An 18,354-nucleotide genomic window follows, 5' to 3' on the forward strand; every position below is an offset into this window, starting at 1 on the left:
TTAAAAACCATTTTAAAAATGTACTTCTGATAACCCATTCCAATCACCAGGTGCATGGCTGTCCATTTGCAATATTTTTCAATGGGCATTTACCATCAAGAATTTGACATGCTAAAAAATACTGCAGAAATGCGAAATTGACTGGCCTGATGAACTCGGGATGGCCGGGCAGTGATAGTGGTTCCTCTCCATTGCTCGTTGTGTTGATTTCATCATGTCCATTTGGTGATGTTTTTTCACTGTTGAATCATATTGCAAATGTACTGTCCATTTGCAATATGTTTCAATGGGCATTTTCCATCACGAATTTGACATGCTCAAAAATACTGCAGAAATGCAAAATTGACTGGCCCGATGAACTCGGGATGGCCGTGCAGTGACTGTGGTTCCTCACCATCGCTCGATGTGTTGATTTCATCATGTCCATTTGGTGATGGTTTTTCACTGTTGAATCATATTGCAAATGTACTGTCCATTTGCAATATGTTTCAATGGGCATTTACCATCACAAATTTGACATGCTCAAAAAAGCTGCAGGAATGCGAGATTGACTGCCCCGATGAACTCGGGATGGCCGGGCAGTGATTCTGGTTCCTCTCCATCGCTCGTTGGTGTTGATTTCAGAATGTCATTTTGGTGATGGTCTATCACTGTTTAAACATATTTCAAATGGACAAAAGTCAGCCAGAAAGTCACTGTCCATCAGTCAATTAGATATCATTCTGACACCAAACTGATACAAACTGACACCAGACACACTTTTTCCAATTCGATTATAAGCCAACTATCCCATATTTCAGAGTTCACAGCGCCTTCTGTTTAAAGCATAATAAAAACATAAAACATGTAGTTACGTTCTAGCTGCGGGTCCAGTTCTGACATTATGTGTAGGCCTAGCTGAGGCGACCCCGAATCCCAAGTTTCGGCTCGATAGGTCATTTGGAACCCAAGCAGCGACCTTAATTGGTGCTGAAAATCCATATTTTCCAGGCGTTGCTATGGGGTCCTTGAATGAGCTATCGGACAGAAACATTGGGGTCCGTCTCTATGGGCCGAGGCGGTTTCAATGCATCTAGTCTTGCAGGTCTGGGACATTTCTAAATGTCGTCATTTTCGTAATGGTCAAAATGATTTGAAGTTATTGCAAATGTACGAGGCTGTTTCTCAGTCTGAGAACCTTCTAGAGCCACATAACTCACCGTGCACTATCGACTTGAGCTCTAGAACAGGTTTCTAACGTTTCAGAGCTCTAGGTCTGACAGTTCTTTGATAGTTCGAACAAAGGTAACTATTGCAGGCTCTGTGTGTCTCTAAGGCCCACACTGTGTCACTCCATCCTTGCTGTGTGTGTGTGTGAGCTTTTCTTGGAAATCTGATGGGATAAATTACTGATTTACAGTTCATGAGGGTTGCCTAGTCACACATATGACATTTTGGAAAGATGTGACTTTTTAACCTTTCGAAACAGCCACAATTTAAGGCACTTCCGGTTGGCACAGGAAGCTTAAAGTAAACACATATCCTCATTGGGGTAGGCTTTTACAGAATCCTGAGTTTTAAGTCTTTATGTTAAGAACTGACTGATTTACACAGGGTTGAATGCAGTGATTTTCACAATCTGCAGGTTTGGTATATCAAAACACCTTTAGGGTGAATTTAACCACTTCCGGTTGCTCCAGGAAGCTTAGAATCAACACAGGTAGACCTCATAGTGGCCTGATGGATAGTCATCGAAGACAGGTTCATAAGACATTCATAACCCACATAGGCTTCAGGTTGAATTTAGGGGAGCAGGCAATGTATTCCTATGGGGAGAAAAGTCATTGCAAACTGTTTGATGTAAACACCTTCTTTTCACTGTTAAGGGTTAACCTCTCTAGGGTAGGTGGCACCAAATCGTCCCACCTACGTAACAGCCAGTGTAATCCCGTGGCGCGTTATTCAAAAACCTCAGAAATGCAAAAACTTCAATTTTTCAAACATATGACTATTTTACACCATTTTAAAGACAAGACTCTCGTTAATCTAACCACACTGTCCGATTTCAAAAAGGCTTTACAACGAAAGCAAAACATTAGATTATGTCAGCAGAGTACCCAGCCAGAAATAATCAGACACCCATTTTTCAAGCTAGCATATAATGTCACATAAACCCAAACCACAGCTAAATGCAGCCCTAACCTTTGATGATCTTCATCAGATGACAACCCTAGGACATTATGTTATACAATACATGCATGTTTTGTTCAATCAAGTTCATATTTATATCAAAAAACTGCTTTTTACATTAGCATGTGACTAGCATGTGACTAGCATTCCCACCGAACACTGCCGGTGAATTTACTAAATTACTCACGATAAACGTTCACAAAAAGCATAACAATTATTTTAAGAATTATAGATACAGAACTCCTCTATGCACTCGATATGTCCGATTTTAAAATAGCTTTTCGGTGAAAGCACATTTTGCAATATTCTCAGTAGATAGCCCGGCATCACAGGGCTAGCTATTTAGACACCCAGCAAGTTTAGCACTTACCAAAGTCAGATTTACTATAAGAAAAATGTTATTACCTTTGCTGTCTTCGTCAGAATGCACTCCCAGGACTTCTACTTCAATAACAAATGTTGGTTTGGTTCAAAATAATCCATCGTTATATCCAAACAGCAGCGTTTTGTTCGTGCGTTCAAGACACTATCCGAAAGGGTAAATAAGGGTGACGAGCATGGCGCAATTCGTGACAAAAAAATTCTAAATATTCCATTACCGTACTTCGAAGCATGTCAACCGCTGTTTAAAATCAATTTTTATGGCATTTTTCTCATAAAAAAGCGATAATATTCCGACCGGGAATCTGCGTTTAGGTAAACAGACGAAAGAAAATACAGCATGGGGTCAACTCGGGCACGCGCCTAAGCCCATAGTACTTTGATCGGCCACTTGCCAAAAGCGATAATGTGTTTCAGCCCGTGGCTGCCTCGATATCGTTCAGCTTTTTCCCGGGCTCTGAGAGCCTATGGGAGCCGTAGGAAGTGTCACGTTAGAGCAAAGATCCTCAGTCTTCAATAAAAAGAGCCAAGATGAAACACAACTTGTCAGACAGGCCACTTCCTGCATGGAATCTTCTCAGGTTTTGGCCTGCCATTTGAGTTCTGTTATACTCACAGACACCATTCAAACAGTTTTAGAAACTTTAGGGTGTTTTCTATCCAAAGCCAATGATTATATGCATATTGTAGTTACTGGGCAGGAGTAGTAACCAGATTAAATCGGGTACGTTTTTATCCGGCCGTGTCAATACTGCCCCCTAGCCCTAACAGGTTAATGCCACATGGTGAAGGTGATGCTTGCACAGATCGGGAGGACCTCAGAAATGTTCCTGAGGTCGAATTGTGCTTCTAACCCTAACGGTTCTCCCGCTGTCACCCAAAAGCACCTGCAATTTGTGAAGGCCTAACTCAGCGTGAAGGACTATCTCAGTGTGAAAGCCTAAAGTTAGGCCTAACTCATTGTGTAGGCCTAACTCATTGTGTAAGACCTGACAAGTTGTGTAGGCCTAACTCAGTGTGAAGGCCTAATTCATTGTGTAGGCCTAAGTCAGTGTGTAGGTCTAACTCAGTGTGAAGGCCTAACTCAGTGTGAAGGCCTAACTTAGTGTGAAGGCCTAACTCAATGTGAAGGCCTAAAGTTAAGCCTAACTCAGTGTGAAGGACCTTACTCATTGTGTAGGCCTAACTCAGTGTGAAGTCCTAACTCAATGTGAAGGCCTAACTCATTGTGTAGGCCTAACTCAGTGTGAAGGCCTAACTCATTGTGTAGGCCTAACTCAGTGTGAAGGCCTAACTCAGTGTGAAAGCCTAACTCAATGTGAAGGCCTAACTCATTGTGTAGGCCTAACTCATTGTGTAAGGCCTAACTCAGTGTGAAGGCCTAACTCAGTGTGAAATACCTAACTCAGTGTGAAGGCTTAACTTAGTGTGAAGGTCAAACTCAGTGTGAAGGCCTAAAATTATGTCTAATTCATTGTGTAGACCTAACTCAGTGTGAAGGCCAAACTCATTGTGAAGGCCTAAATCATTGTGTAGACCTAACTCAGTGTGAAGGGCCTAACTCATTGTGAAGGCCGGTATGTGGCTTCATCAGCAAACTTCTGAACACCAGGTGGCCCACCAGAGCATCCCCAAGGTCCCCATAACAGCACACAACAAACCACGTGTCCATCTTTGTACAGCCAAGCTCAAGTATTTTCTGTTACATTCCCTGATTTTCATTTGACATCTTGCTCAGATCTTGGTGGAGCAGACAAAATGTCCCTTTAGGACATCTCATGGTCACAGAAACTGCAAGAATGAGCTTTATACAGTGGAATGTCATTTTGGTAAAGCCCAAAAAAGCATTACACTTTTCACATCCTTTATAATGTATGCTCTCTTCAGGTGGAAGAGTCCAACTGAGTCAGTTAAAGGGAGGTCTACAGATATGTGATGTGCAGATAAAGGTGGGAATGACCTGGTAGCCCTTCCAGGAAAATTTGACAGGAAGAGGGGAATGATTGGGCCCAAAAAAACACTGTCACTTCCTATAACAATTTGTGGGGAACTCCATAAATAGTGAAGCAATTCTGCAGCCACTTGACATTGGTGGAAGAGGAAGAGGATCCAGGATCCTCCTTGAGAATGGGTATGGAGTCGGGAAAACTTAGAAAAATTCCCTTTAAAGCAAATATCCCTACACAGGGAAGATTTGACATGATGTATAGTAAGTACAGGATTACTAAAACCATAAAGGAGATTTGTTGGAAACTTATAGATTGTGTCTTTAATGAAGAGCATGTTCTGAAAAGTGACCAATGATGCATCAGTGTGTGGAGTCAACTAATCTTCTAGAGGTGAGAAAATGCCTCTTGAACTATCGTTTTAATTCCTCTACCATACACACAGTAAAGACTGTTGATAGATCTGACATTAGTGAAGAATTTTTCATCATTAAAATAGCAGTGGAGGCCTTGACTTCCTCTGGCCCATTTTGAAATGTGGCCAGCTACGTAAATTCCCCAGAGCTGTGGTGGGCAGTGACGCTGTCAGTGGCCCTGGCAAGGGAGCTGGATTTGGCACAGTATGGGAAGCCATTATTTCTCCTTGGCTCAGATTGACAAGACAAGAGGTACATGCTAAAAACGACTTTCTCTGCCCTGTCCACAAGAAGGGGAGGAGCCAGCGACAGGATGTGACTGTCACACAGCAAACGGGCTCCCCGTAATTTATTACAACGACTCAGCTCTTTTATTTTGAGATCTCTGGTGTAATGAGGCACTGCTATCATTGGGTAAATACCCCACCGTGTTTAGACTAATATAGCCTCTGTGACCTGGGCTATCATCTGTATTCACAAGGATCATGCGTATGCCTCTTAGAATAGGCACCCTATATGATGGGTGATCAGTGGCAATTTTCATTTGTGCTCGTCGTATGCCATCTCAAAGGCGTGGAGAACAAACGGGGAGTGGAGGGTCACAGACATTCACTCTGAGAGCACATCCTAAATGGGTAAGCTGGGGCCATTCATCTGAAATGCTACTTTTGGTCAATTATACATTTTTCGGCAAAGGGAAAGAAATAAAAACATTGAGGCCTTGGTCTCACAGTTGCATAAGTTTCATGTTTATTTAGTTTCAAGTCCTGACACATTCTATGCATGCTTTGAACACGTACTGCTCTGATAGCCACAGGTAGTCAAAGTTACAGTCAGGGCAGATACATGGACACAAAGTATATAAACCCATGATGGAGGTTAAAGCTAGAATCCTTAGTTGCAACATCAATTTTTGGACTCACAAATTAATGATATATATACCCCATTGATTCTTGAACATTTTTACTTGTAAACGCATCATGAGTTTAGTTCAATTGTCGTACCCCATCAGAACACAAAATAAAACGTAGCTTGTTTTGCTCCGATGTTTGTAAACAAAGAAAATATTTTTTTTAATAAAAACACTAAAGCCTCAAAACATGTCAAAAACGACAATGTTTATATCATGGGGTGGTCCGTCCTGGCATCCATAGCTCGGTCTATGAATTTGAGAGTGGTAACATTTCTCCAGGCCCATCCCTCAGCTTTTTACCAAAATAGAGGTGGGGTGACCCTTTGTTATTATTTCAAAGGATTGTAGCTTTAAGAAACAACATGTTACAGTAGAACATCACATCTCTTAACTTCTGAATTTCTCTGTCTGCAACTTTTTTACAACCAGAACACCAACATAAACAAACAAAGCATTGTGCCCCCCTAAAACATTATGACACCTGATATCACTGCAATTCAAAAGCCTTTCTTTTGATTGATACATTCTATCAAAGAGAATGAGAAAATCGATGTTGACAAATACGTATTGAAAATAAGCGAGAGGTTGTTAGTCACCATTTCAATAAAGTGTACAATGGCTTTATGCATAAGACCACAACAGTGTTCCCTCGAATAAAATAAAGTGTTGATTGTAACACAGCACAGCAGAGTAAAGAGTTATGAACGTAAATGTAATTGTTTGTGTCAGAGGCAAAGGTGTTGTGATGATCTGGCCCTATTATTTTTGGCACTTAGTGGTTAGGGACCTTTACCACTTAAATTGAGCAAGATTAAAAGGTACACACAGGTCAACAAACATCTAACATGTCAACCATGAACCAAAGCGGAGCTTCCCTGTCAATTTTAATCCTGAGCTGCAGGATGCCCCTTGAAAACTGGGCACCACTGACAGATAGTGCTTGCCTATAGGCCAACACATTCATCGCAAACCATGCATCTCCAAGATGTCTACCTTGTTTCTGGTAAATGACGGACAGAATACTAGGTGTATCCCAAACCAGCTTCTCATCCCTACCAACTCACTTGGAGGACCCTCAATTGTCACGTGTTGCTGACGAAACGAGAGTAAAGAGGGGATCAATAAGCCCATCAACTTTGGGACACACACGTGACGTGAATGCAGCCCCAAGGTCCGTCAGAGGGCAATATTATTTTGGACGTTGTTTGTCCTCTGACGTCCCAAGGTGATCTGCCCAGACGGTAATACACTTGTGTCCCCCCTTGACTAGAAACTACATAAAACATCCTCCGTTTAGGCTGCAAATGTGACGATTTCCTCCTAGACTAACTTTAATGGCGAGCAGCCCTAAAGTAAACTGGGAATATATGCGTACTGTCTTAATGAAACAATTTTCCTCTATCATGCTAGGTTGCACCTGTCTGTTGTTTGCCCCTGTCTGAAGGCTGCATGCAATGTCCGGAAGTAGCATCATGGTGGTAGAAAATTGTGCTTTATTAGGACAGTACACATATTTTCCCAGGTATTTTAGGGCTGCTCGCCATTAAAGCTAGTTAAGGAGGAAACCGATGCCTGTGCAGCATGAATAGAGGATGCTTTATGTAGCTGCTCATCGCGGGGTGACACGAGTGTATCACCGGTCAGTCTGACTGCGTCGACACCTAGAGATAATAAGATGTCAGGAAGAACTACTAAGGGTCTCGCGGTTAACTTGAACGATGCAATTCCAGATCTACATTTAAATAATAAAACGAGGATGAAATTCAAAATGATAAAATTCCTCGTTGTTTTACAATATAATAACCTCAATAACAGTCAAACATTTAATTTGGGAGATGTTTCATATTTTACATGTCAAGCATCAGAAACAGACACAAACAAATGCACATATATAATTAGGAACACTTGTCCATTCTTTTGAATGAAAATGTGCTTACTCCTAACATATCGCAGTGCTTCAAGTTGGCGCCTACACCACTAGAAGGCGTAGTTCTTCCTGACGTCGTATTACCGCCAGGTGTCGACGCATTCAGCCCAGCCGGTGATAGACTCCTGTCCCCCTCCCCGGATAGCACTTCCCTCTGGAGCCTGCAGCCTTTCTGGCTTGGTCGAAGTGACTATAGAAGGGTCTAATTAGCCCCAACACCCTTGATAATTTTCACTCCCTCAGCTTTGGGACACTTATGCATATGGCAGAGGCACACGTGTATGTGCAAATGGCGGGTCAGGGGGGTGCGGTAAAGGGAGTGATTTGTGATTCAGCCACTAACTTAAAAAAATTAAAAATCCTAGTCACCTTCACTTCAAACAATCAAATCTAATTGATATGCAAAACATTCTTGTAAAACAACAAAATACATTCCAAGTAAATGACAAATGTTAATAGTTGAATAAAAACAGACAAAAGCGGGACATTGAATAGATGTGATTAATTCATTTACGAATACGCATCAATTCCCAGTTTGTTGAAAGACGTGTGTATCCAAGAGGTTGACAGAATGGCTACGATAGAGGCACTTCTAGGCCTCGTCAAAATGCCACAACTGGCTCTGACTGAGGACCTATAGCAAAACCATCAACTCTGGCACAGTCCCTTCACTTAAATCATTGTCTGGTGCAAATATGTAAACACTCAATAGATATAACACATATATTCAGTTCGATTTGGAATGTTTTGAAGGGGAGGGGTGCACTCCGTGGACTTGACTGCCAGTTTTCCCTTACAACAACATTTATTTCCTTACAGTACAGTTCTGATGTAACACTTCTAATTGATTGAGTCTGGTCAATGCTGCACTTTGCTCAAAACACAGTGTCCTTTTTTGCCTTGTTTGTAACACACCTGAGAATACAAGTGAATATGAATCTAACCAGTCACAGAGCCTTACATCAATTCAGAACCCAAATTGTGTCCTTATTAGTCCATTAAAATCGTATTCTATTCCATATAGTCCAAACACCCACACAAATACAACAACTCCCCTACAGAAAAAAAGACCTCAAAAGACAAGACGGCTACTTACAACGTCCCCCGAAACCTACAACTACTAATTCTAAACGCGCAATTCAACAAAGTGATCCTGAGTATCTTCTGAGTGCAGTACACCAAACTTCCGCCTTACCCTGTTTAGAACTCAACTTCTCGCGAACTCGAGTGAGAAAATATCACAGAAAACATTAACTGGCAGCTGCAACATTTTTGTTGACGCACATGCAGACATAACAATAACAATAACAGGTCACAGGTGGGATTTTGCTTTGAACATGTCTCTTGAAAGAGTAGAGTGCACAACAACAATACTCTTGAACTATGGCTGAGCTTGCCACTATTGGGCAGCATTTCACATCTATTTAAAAAAACACACCCACACCCTAGGTTTTCAACAGTGTGCATATTGCACTTCTCATCCTCCCAGGCATCTGGAGTAACTGGTACATCTCAGGAGAAGGTCGACTGGGACAGTATCACTTTACTGGCCTATCATCACCAATCCCAGAGTGGTCCTTCAGTTAATTCATTGATTGATCAACAAATGCCAACAAATGCCATCTTCAATTGGAAAATCTTTCAAATGTAGTTGGAAACTTCCACTTACTTATATACCATTAGCCTTAAAAATACCCGTATCAATTTTGACAACATTTAATTTCTACTCGCTAAAAGGCTTGAGTAGAAATGTAAATGAAAAAGAGGCTTGAATTTGCAGCCACTTTATGTTGACATTACTAGTGATGGGAAACAAGGCATCAGTGCATGCAGCTTGGGACATCTCATCTGTCACTATTGGCAGACATGTTTGAGTAGATATACCAATACCACTTGAGAAACCACACCACCCCCACCATGATAAATGTAACTAATCTTAAAAAGCTAAATGTATAGCATGTAGTATATATTAAAACTAAATTCAACTACACTTAGTAACTGAGTGTATCTTTAGAGACCTTTGGTAACAATCATTAACGCTACATAGATTTTTAAACACATTGGGGAAGTATCTCTCATGTACTTTACTGTAGCTGAGGATAGTACAAACATACCAAAGACTGCTGAAGTTATCTTTTCACTGACACAGGCAAATGTCCACTGAAAAAACAACAAATACTTCCTGAGGTAGTCTTTCAGTTACAATAGCGTTTTCTAGTGGATCCCTAAACAAAAAAAACTTCCTGGAAATCTATACGAAAAATAGCTACCATGTTAACACTTCACATACTTGTAAACTGCACTTACACGTCTGAACAATGCATTGGTTGTGCATTTCTTGTTGCAGAGGCGTGTGCTCTGCGTAGATGAGAATACATTCAGATCTGTCGTGTAATAAATACATTTAGAAAAACAATTATGTCACATTCTGTCACATTCACAAAAGAAAGAAGGGGGTCCCCCCCTCCTTCAGGTGAACGGTGGGTTTTGAGAGGCGTGGCTCAGTTGCCGGGGATGAGGTCTGTTGTCAGGCAGGTGGTGGTGCCTGCTCGGAGGGTGTTGGGGCTGAACTTGCAGGAGTGTAGGACGGCCTTAAACAGCAGGGGGAGCTGTTCCAACGGAACGTTCACCAGCTTCCCTGGAAGGGCCGACCATTTACATTACATTTTACACATTAGTCATTTAGCATATGCTCTTATACAGAGCGATTTACAGTAGTGAGTGCATACATTTTCCATACAATTTGTTTTATTTTTGTACTGTACCATCAAAGACAGTAAGCACAGAAAACAACAACCTCTTAATCCCCATCTATCCCCCAAACAAATCCAATGGACATTGACGTGCACAGTATTCACAACCACAGATCTATTACAGTACATTATTTACCATACATTGGGGTGTATAATGTTTTCCCTTGATGCCATCCTAAAATAGGATAGGATGAACTTTAACCTTAGACACATTGTGCTGTATACAAAAATAAACACTGCACATAACATAGTACACACATTGCACATTACCCATGTCATACACACTGTACACGTTTCGTATAGCCATATGCATAATACATATTGCACACCTTACAATGAAAATGGCTATCAGTCGGAGCTGAAAAGGGTTTGCATTATAAGGTGACAATTGAATGAACTGTATGTACTCACCGGCGATGTGGCGGATCTCAGGGAGGCACATCATGATCTCAGGGAAGCGTTTGGGCTGGTGAGGGTACTTGTACTCAGCTAGGTCCTGGCACACGTACCAGTAGCGCTTGTTCAGCTTCTCCAGCTGAGAAACGTTGGTAAGCCCTCGGATATCTGCACAGAGGAGAGGGTTACGGATACGATGATGACTAATACAGACGTCCCTTTAAAACAATAAAGTTGTGATGCCTTCATTGCCAGGACTTGGTTTAATAAAATATGAATTAAATAGATACACACACATAATAATATTCACAGTACCTACTGACATATCGGATTATATTTCATAGGTTACATTTTTTATCAGTGTAAAAATTTGCCCAGCAGCCATTGTATCATCCCAGCCTTTTTTGTAATTTCCAACATATTTTTAAAAGTATGTAGAATTGACAGAGTACTACCTTGGGTGAGGAAGTTGATGGCTTTCATACAGGCATACTCCTCATTGCTAACCTTCAGCTGATTCAATTTGCGGAACAGGTATATCAGTCTCTCCATCACATCCATTCCATTTTCACTAAACCTGGCAGATGAGAGATAATCAATTAAAATCATTTGAAAGAACGGCTTAAGTTGCATTTAAAATACTTAATTAATGATGTATCCCAGGACCGATATTCCTCAACCAGATTAAGCTACAGGCGAGGCTTAATCTGGCTCTGGGAAACCACCCTTCCTAATATTCTCCCAAAAAGGCCAAATTTGAGCCAAGGCTATGGCAATGGAACCCCAGATCCATGTTACCAGACTCAAAAACCTGGAGACCTAAGATCCCGGGGCTTCTCTTACCCTTGCAGCTCGTAGTCAGAGGGCAAGTACTTGGTGGTGACGTTGGCCAGGTCCCCGAACATCTGGCCGCTGTAGATGGTGAGGCTGGAGAGCAGGATGAGCTCCTGCCAAGTAGCACTGAGCAGCAGGGTGTAGTCCTCGATGGACAGCTCGCAGAAGAAGGGCAGCCGCTTGATCCAGGAGATCTGCCGAAACAGTAGCTCGTCTGCCAGCCGACAGAGCAAGGCAAACAGCTCCCCCTGGGTCACCCTGTACCTGGGGGACACATGGCAGACAGGGAGGTGTGAAGGTTAGGCATGACACACTTTCTTCACACTCTAGAACCAAAGATAAAGAATAAAAAGAGTGATTGATAGAACATTTTTAGGAAAGATCAGACAAAACAAGACATCTGGCGTCAAGACCCCAAACCTTAAAAGTCTACCAAAAGAAAACGCAGCACGTCGAAAGCACAGTTCCCGACACAGATGTGTACACCGTGGGAACTCACCCATCTTCTATGAGCATGGGGGTCCCCAGGGGGGCCAGGTCCTCAGCTGCCACCAGTTGGGAGACGAGGGTCTGTGATTGGGAGTGCAGGCTGCGGGCCAGGGTGGGCCTAAGGACTGACTGGGCATAACCAAAAAGGTGCGGCAGGAACTGGTAGTGTGAGGACACAGGCGTGCCCACATACTGGTCCCGGTAGGTAGCAGTGTAGCCATTCATTTCCAGGGACCTGCTGCAAAGACACAAGCCAGGAAACCATTACGGAGTAAAGAACTGCTCTACTATAAATACTTATTACACTGTGCTTACAGAAATAATTACACAAGAATAATGGCACCATAATGTGAAGTGTGACAGATTTTTCTACCAAATGTATATTTTTCTGGGCACAGGCAAGCATGAAAAAATCATGATAGAACTCCACGTTTAACATGGAGACAGCGCCAGAGAGGACTGGGTTGCAGACAGAGAACATCGACCCTGAGACAACCATGTTAAGGACAGTATTTATCATTGTGGAATGGCAAGACTTCAGAAAAAGCAGAGGAATGAAAACTGTGTCTGCTGTTTCCGCGGCAACAAACCCAGGGAGAATCCAGTTGTGAGGAGCTTCAAATTCTCCCATAAATGTGCTTAGGAGTGAAATGTGGGTGACCTTACAATTTAACATGAGAGGAACCTTCACTCAATCGCATTACAACAAAATTCTAAAAAAAACATTACTGGTACTGGTAGGCATGCAATGGAAAATTCAAAAGGTGTCACGAAGCTGAGGGGACAAACTAAAATGTATCCGTATCCGTTCATAGGACATACGACTGCCAGATATAGGTCATTTTATTCAGAAATTAATTTAAAGATATTACATTTGGCCACAAAATTTTGACACATTTCACTCCTGGGGGAAGTCATAGTTACTCAGTCAGTGGTGTTTCTCGGTCAGTGCGCCGCCCTTTAACTTTTGAGGTAATGGTCTGTACGCCTACAGCAACAGCTCACCTGGACGACAGGGTGGAGACCGGAGAGGGTTGGTTGCCCTCGGAGACACCATTGTCGGGGGAACTGTGGTCGCTGTCGCCGTTGTTTCCCCAGGTGTGCTCTGGCAAACCAGCATCCTCCTTGAACTCCTGGCCTGTCATAATGCGCTCCATTTCTTCATTCGAAATCTATAGCAGAGAAGCGAGGGAAAAAAGGAGGGAGGGCAACAAGGAAGGAGGTAAGAGAAGAGAAAGCCTCCGTTCATTTTCTCTTGTCATTCAGAATGTCATAGGGTTATTGATTCAGGTGCATTAGTCCCTGTACAAACAAAAGCCTGTTTGTCTGACGATTAGAAAAATGTTATACATTGGTCATTGTTAAGTTTTTTTATTCAGCTATGTAGCATACTAAACCCTGCTCATGAGAAATGACAAAGGTTTCATAGAAATATTTTAAGAATGTTCCCGAGACGGTGGCGGGCAGCTTCTCTTTCACATATTGTCAGTATACCCGTGAACAGTGGAATCAATGTGTGGCTATGAGTGGATTTAAGAAGGCAGGAGCTTCTTAGATTGGAGAACAAAACAAGCACCCACGGACATATCTCACACTCGCTCTTGCACTCTTTGCCTCGGGAAGCGGGTGAACTTTTTCTCCGCCGCACAAGCGGTGCCTTCCCATTATCTGTGTTTGAAAGGCGTGTGATTACTCCGTTGCAGCGCTATGGTTCACATCTGAGCAGAAGGGTGATTTAAGCCTAATGAGTTAACCCGATCTGCAATAATGAGGGACAGACTTGACTGTCTCGCAGGGCCTGAATCCAGCTTTGGAGCAAGGACACTGATATTGAGGATATCGCTGGAATCAACTGAATGATTTTGCTCCTTGAAAGATACTAGGCAGAGAATGTTATCTAAAACCATTCTGCAGATACTTAACAGGCAAAAAAAACGAGGTATTTCAAGTATTGCAAAATATCATGCAGGTACAGTAGTCTAGTAAAGACTGACTTTTGCTGCCATTATTGTGTGGTTTTGAACATTTTGAGATGACAATAAGAATAAAGTTGGTGGAAATGAAAGCCTACCTTACTGGTTCACAACAAGTCACAATAGCCAACAATTAAACATATTAAACTACATTTTTTGACCTGTTAAAACATTTGAAAATGCAAGCTACTGTTAAAATGGTCTGGTTTTCACCATCAATGGAACATGAATCAAATCTCATCAATCAATCTTTGCGTTCGGCTACTCAGCTGCTTTCAGGGGCTTCTCTTTAAAAGTACACCTGGAAAATAGCCTCTTTTTTTGTTGAGTCTCAAAACGTTTTAGCAGTTTTGAGTTTTTGTAGCTTTTTGTAGCTGAACATTTAAAGGCTGAAATGGATAGAACATAAAATAAATAAATAGTCTGAAAATAATAGATTTGTTTTAAAATGAAAGCACTTCAAGTCCATGTCGTACACGAACGTGGCCTCTGAATCAATTAGAGAGAGAATCATGTCCCTTTTCGAGTTGTATTGCCTGTAATGTGAGAAATATATTCTCTGAATACGCTTTACAAACAGAATGATGGAACTGAAAGTTTCTTCTATTGAGGTTGGTTGCTTTGTAAAAAACAGTTTCACACTGGGAGGAACCACAGGAGGTTGGTGGCACCTTAATTGGGGAGAACGGGCTCGTGGTAATGAACGTGGTGGAATAGTATCAAACACATGGTTTCCAGGTGTTTGATGCCATTCCATTTGCGCCGTTCCGGTCATTATTATGAGCCGTCCTCCCCTCAGCAGCCTCCACTGGGAGGAACATAGAAAACACTAACACCACAGTGCACAACCGAAGTCATTGAGGGCAACAGTGTCTGTGGTTTTCAGAATGGAGAAAACTTTTTGAAACCGAGAGAAAAAGGGAGGGACTACTTGAACTTGTCCAATAAGAACACAGATTTCTTGTTTTCTTTTGCTTAACATTTTACTACGGCGTGACGTGTGACTTACTAAACACATCCCTGGTTTCGTTAATGCCCTTGGCACTTATTTGATCAGTTTATAATGCCATTAATTGGACAGAGAGAAACTGTATTAAACTGGAAAAATGTAATCCAGCAGGCCCTCGAGTCAAACGATATATGGGTAGGGACAGAGGTAAAAGACCTAAGACTGGACCAGAACGGAAACAGTAATAAATTGTGACATACCTCAACAGGTCCAATGCTCTTATTCCTTCCCCCTGGCATTCCATCCTCTCTGATTGCTGTGGAAAGACACACAGACAGAACTTAGAAAGCCCATTCTGAAAAACTGGAAATGCATTTCACAACTTCCAATCACCCAACATAACCATGTTAAAATAGACTAGTTGAAAGAAAAGAGATGGTGACAGGAGGGTTGGAGTTGGGTTCAGCAACTCAACATAGGATGAGAAGTTTTTTTACTGTTGAGGGAGACATGCGGAAGGCTGTGGAATCTGAGCTGTGAGGTTTGTGGAAGGGACCTGGCACCCTCTAATGGTGAGAAAAGGCATCAGCGTTTTAACTGGTCTGAACTGGATTAAGCAGAAATAGAAGGATACTCTAAAGAGCATATGATTGACATCAATACTTAAAAAGAAAGTCTCTAGAATGTAAAAGAACTGAATAGATAGTAGAGAAATTGAGTTGCGTGATGAATTAACAGTTGAATGGTGTGTGTCGTGTGTGTGTGTGTGTGTGTGTGTGTGTACATGTGTCTTAACATTTGAATTAACAGTTGAATGGCGTGGTGTGTGTGTGTGTGTGTGTGTGTGTGTGTGTGTACATGTGTCTTAACATTTGAATTAACAGTTGAATGGTGTGTGTGTGTGTGTATGTGTGTGTACATGTGTCTTAACATTTGAATTAACAGTTGAATGGCGGTGTGTGTGTGTGTGTGTGTGTGTGTGTGTGTGTGTGTGTGTGTGTGTGTGTGTGTGTGTGTGTGTGTGTGTGTATATGTGTCTTAACATTTGAATTAACAGTTGAACGGTGGTGTGTGTGTGTGTGTGTGTGTGTGTGTGTGTGTGTGTGTGTGTGTGTGTGTGTGTGTGTACATGTGTCTTAACATTTGAATTAACAGTTGAATGGTGTGTGTGTGTGTGTGTGTGTGTGTGTGTGTGTGTGTGTGTGTGTGTGTGTGTGTGTGTCTTAACATTTGACTTTGAAAAACATAGAACACAGAAGCCCTCTCTTCTCCTCTGTTCTGTCTTTCTATTTCTCCGTCTTTCTGTTGCCCTCCTCCCTACATTGTTTATAGTGTCACACATAAACACATGTCTAACTGACTACTTCCAGGTGACAGACAGGGTCAAGGAGCAGGTTTCAACCTGTTCTTACAGTCACTCGCATACATAAGGCTGCAAATGCTTGGTGATGTAGATGTGGTGGCCACTGGTCAGGCTTTGTGGATATGACTAAGGTCCTTAGCACTATTCCTATTGTGTGTAATGGAGCATTGGTGGGTGTGTTCTCAGAGGCTGCCACTGGGAGGCAGTGGAGGCACACTCTGGAGCTCAGACCACTCAGCATTTTGCACGTGGAATGCTGCAGTTGTTTGCCACTGTTATGCAGACCAGCCATGCTATTGGTTCAAATTGATTCTTTGGGGAATTAATGGGAAACCATTTCTTCGCGGAAGTGCACACTCTAAAGAGAATAGCTACGAGGGGGGTGCACTACGAGGATGGTGTACCACAAGGGGGTGGACTTGCTACCCATCACCCCTCATCAAATAAACCCATTAGTTTACGGTTAGACCAACAAAAAAATGACATATCTGTGTACTTCAAGGTCATAGACACATATCTGGCAGTGACTACACACTAACTGGATTATCTGCATATTGCTTAAGGTGCTTCACCATGCTTGGAAGTGTACACCTACTGGTCTCACAAATCAGATAACGCTTGTCGTTTCTCACCGTCCAATTCCTCCAGCCTCTGCCTGGGGGCCATTGATTAACCAGCTGTTTCAGGCCTCCCTCGTACTCCCTCCTTTCCTTCTCCACTTAGGTGTGGCAAATCGAAAGGCGATATTTATCAATGACTTTGCATATCGAGACATCAAAGCAAAGGATTTCTCCTCCTCTTCTCGGGTTTCGGCACAGCACTTTCTTATCTTTCGGAATATCGAGGATCAGAGAGTGTAAGTAGAGGTAGAACATGGAACGGGAGAGAGCACTCGTGTTTCCCCAGGGGGTTTATCGGAATGGGAAAGGAAGTTGTTTCATGGCGTGGGTGAAATTGTGATTCGGGACAGCGGTGTGTCATATATCTTCTCTGCTGCCCCATTATTATAATTTGTTTTACCTTTATTTAACTAGGCAAGTCAGTTAAGAACAAATTCTTATTTACAGTGACGGCCTACACCGGCCAAATCCTAACCCGGACGACGCTGTCATATTAATGCAGTATCACACTAACTGATGGCTAATGACACCAGTGACTTTCTTCAGTGTCCTCTGGATGAAGAATGGAATGTATGTGTATGGTTCATTCTCTTTAATAATATGCTCTTTTAGCAGACACATTTATCCAAAGCGACTTACGGTTAAATCAAATATTCAGTACATGTGGCCCATATGGAAATCAAACCCACAAGCCTGGTGTTTTAAGCACCATGCTCCAACTAACTGAACCATCACAACCGCTTGAAAATTTGAATGAAAATCTGCCTTGTTTAATCTTTTTGGGAGCATTGACATTATCTAAACAGTAAGTATATCATAAAAATGAAGAGCGCCGTAACAATCAAAATATATATATATAAATGAGAGAGAGAGAGAGAGAGAGAGAGAGAGAGAGAGAGAGAGAGAGAGAGATGACAAGCAGTGTCTAAGTTACAGGGGAGATAAGACAGTAGGGTGAAGCAAGATGGGGTCACAGGGGTCCAGATCCATCCAATCACCCAAATAGACTCTGACCAGAACTGACAACAACGGCTCTACCAGAATGCATTGGGGCTAGATCTATCAGAGGTAACTGCCAACCTTAATCATCGTCATCATCATCCTCTCCAACCCTCCAATCTTCCTTCTTTGAGAAGGTATCCAGTGTCATATTCATTAGTGCACACGGAAGGGAACATGAAAAGATTGTTTCTTATTGGAGAAAGTCAGGTCATCCCGATGTGTT

At 42.1% G+C, this 18,354-nt stretch overlaps 1 protein-coding gene across 7 annotated transcripts in view; it reads right to left on the bottom strand.

Moving 5' to 3' along the window:
* Positions 1-5,639: 5,639 nt before the first annotated feature.
* Positions 5,640-18,354, bottom strand: part of LOC106570966 (nuclear receptor subfamily 6 group A member 1-A) — a 185,257-nt gene continuing 172,542 nt past the window's right edge. For 6 of the 7 annotated variants that reach the window (XM_014143586.2, XM_014143607.2, XM_014143614.2 and 3 more), the window contains 7 exons: positions 15,407-15,462; positions 13,230-13,396; positions 12,235-12,462; positions 11,745-11,999; positions 11,357-11,478; positions 10,917-11,069; positions 5,640-10,390 (listed from right to left, as the gene is read on the bottom strand). In XM_014143586.2, the coding sequence (XP_013999061.1) occupies positions 10,254-10,390; positions 10,917-11,069; positions 11,357-11,478; positions 11,745-11,999; positions 12,235-12,462; positions 13,230-13,396; positions 15,407-15,462 (1,118 nt within the window). In that variant the 3' untranslated portion in view covers positions 5,640-10,253. The remainder of the gene's footprint in view (positions 10,391-10,916; positions 11,070-11,356; positions 11,479-11,744; positions 12,000-12,234; positions 12,463-13,229; positions 13,397-15,406; positions 15,463-18,354) is intronic. The other variant, XM_014143591.2, reaches the window with a different exon arrangement.

This window comes from Salmo salar, chromosome ssa01 (genome assembly GCF_905237065.1).
Source record: "Salmo salar chromosome ssa01, Ssal_v3.1, whole genome shotgun sequence".
Classification (NCBI taxonomy): Eukaryota; Metazoa; Chordata; class Actinopteri; order Salmoniformes; family Salmonidae; genus Salmo; species Salmo salar.